Here is a 1,886-nt window from a genome sequence, read left to right as displayed (position 1 = left end):
TCACCCCAAAATGCGAGTTCGAACTTTGTGTAACCGTGCCGCTGCACATCGGACTTTGTGTAACCGTGCCGCTGCAGATCGAACTTTGTGTAACCATGGCGCTGCAGATCGAACTTTGTGTAACCGTGCCGCTGGAGATCGAACTTTGTGTAACCGTGCCGTTGAAGATCGAACTTTGTCGTTAGGAGGCATCGTATAGGACTACTAGCACAAAGAAGTAATTCTAATTTTTTGCAACCTAGCAAAATACCAGGCTCCCAATCTGACAATCCACACAGAGTTTACGGGAAGGAGAAAGTGTTCGACTTGTGGTGGCGTTCCTTCAATTAAATGAGGACAGCCTGTGAAAATCTTACTGTTCCTTAGTCATTGTGAACCCCAGACAAATGTGAAGGGTGCAAGTCTACACAAAGGCAAATTTAAATGTCAGCACTAGGGCTCAGCATACAGTTACATCCTCTTATAGCCGATGAATTTCATTTCTTGCATTTAAACTGGGCTGGAATCCCACACTTACAGCTCACCAAGTGCATGATGACGGGTGACAGTTGGAAAGTAAACCAGAACATACCAAGTCTGACAGCTATTTATTTGCAAATCACACAGTTGTGACTTGGTATTAAACAATTCAACGAACAAGAACAAAATACTTAAGAATAAAATAGGTCACAGTTAAACAGATCTATAAAAAATCAGTTATACAACAATTAAGAAAAGTGATACATGTCACAGAAATGAAAAAAATTGTCATGCATTGATTTTTCTATAAAAGAAAAAGGAAACAAAACTTCAAAACGCTCTGAAAACTCAACTGTGTACATTGTGTGCTGATATGATTGCTGATATATCGGCATACAATGTACACTGTTAAGTTTTCAGAGCCTGTCTTAAAACATTACAAAAAGTGTCAGTACAAGAGAAAATAACACAATTGTAAAAAATTGACTCTGTAATTACTGGACTTATCAGACTATAGGTCCGATGCCTACCTCAATGAACGCCATACCTTGTCTTTAATTGGAACCTTAGTCTTCTTTTCTTAAGTCAGAGTAATCACACTAGATAAGCAAGGTTCACAAATCTTCTCTGATCCAACAAAAGATTAAGGCATGAATTTCATTGAGGGTTCATCGGGTGTCCTCTCCTTACATAGGTACAAAACAATTTTAAGTAAGAAGTATTATTCATAAACAAAGAAAAAAGTCAAACAGAACTTAAAAAGCACCAATTGTTGTATGCAGGAAAATTTGATTTTAATACCTACATCCTGATTTTAAAGAAACGGCCATATTTTTTTTTACACGTCGGGCAAATTTTTTCTGGTTGTTTCCTTTTTTTCTGAACCTTATCCCACTCAGCAAGACAAGATTTGTGGAAAGTATGCCCACAATTAGTGCAAAAGAGATCTTTCCGACCCTTTTCCAAACAAATTAAGCACATAGCTGCGGCTTTCATACCTACAGAAAATAAAAAATAGACACAATTAGCATATGGTACGAGTTAAATTCATAACAGTATTGCCAAAGTAATTAAAACACTTGCCTTTTTTTTTCTTAGATTGCTGCTGTTTTTTACCAGGTTCCTGAGAAGATAAAGGCTGGCGTCTTTGACAAAGGAAAGGCCGTTGAACATTTTCAGAGCGACGAGAAGTTCTAGCAAGAGAACTGCTTTGGTCTAGCGAATGGTCTCTGCGGGTCCGGGTTAAGTCAGGCTCTTCTCTTGCTGAAACTGACTGTGATGTACCTGGCTGGTCAATATGAGACCCATTGTTATCTGGAAAGCTACTGCGGCTAAAGGAACCAGAAGGGTGATTTAGAGCTGCAGTCCTGAAGCGATGACTGATCCTAGTGGGGGACTGGCTAAAATCTGGAGATCGCTCCCTTTGG

At 39.1% G+C, this 1,886-nt stretch overlaps 1 protein-coding gene across 1 annotated transcript in view; it reads right to left on the bottom strand.

Annotated features, from left to right (window-relative positions):
- Window positions 1–707: 707 nt before the first annotated feature.
- Window positions 708–1,886, bottom strand: part of LOC127750884 (uncharacterized) — a 7,811-nt gene continuing 6,632 nt past the window's right edge. The window contains exons 2-3 of the mRNA XM_052273533.1: window positions 1,543–1,880; window positions 708–1,457 (exon numbers count right to left, since the gene is read on the bottom strand). Coding sequence (XP_052129493.1) covers window positions 1,261–1,457; window positions 1,543–1,880 — 535 coding nt within the window. The 3' untranslated portion in view covers window positions 708–1,260. The remainder of the gene's footprint in view (window positions 1,458–1,542; window positions 1,881–1,886) is intronic.

This window comes from Frankliniella occidentalis, unplaced genomic scaffold (genome assembly GCF_000697945.3).
Source record: "Frankliniella occidentalis isolate FOCC.00 unplaced genomic scaffold, Focc_3.1 Scaffold280, whole genome shotgun sequence".
Lineage (NCBI taxonomy): Eukaryota > Metazoa > Arthropoda > Insecta > Thysanoptera > Thripidae > Frankliniella > Frankliniella occidentalis.
This window is presented reverse-complemented; position numbering and strand designations above follow the sequence as displayed.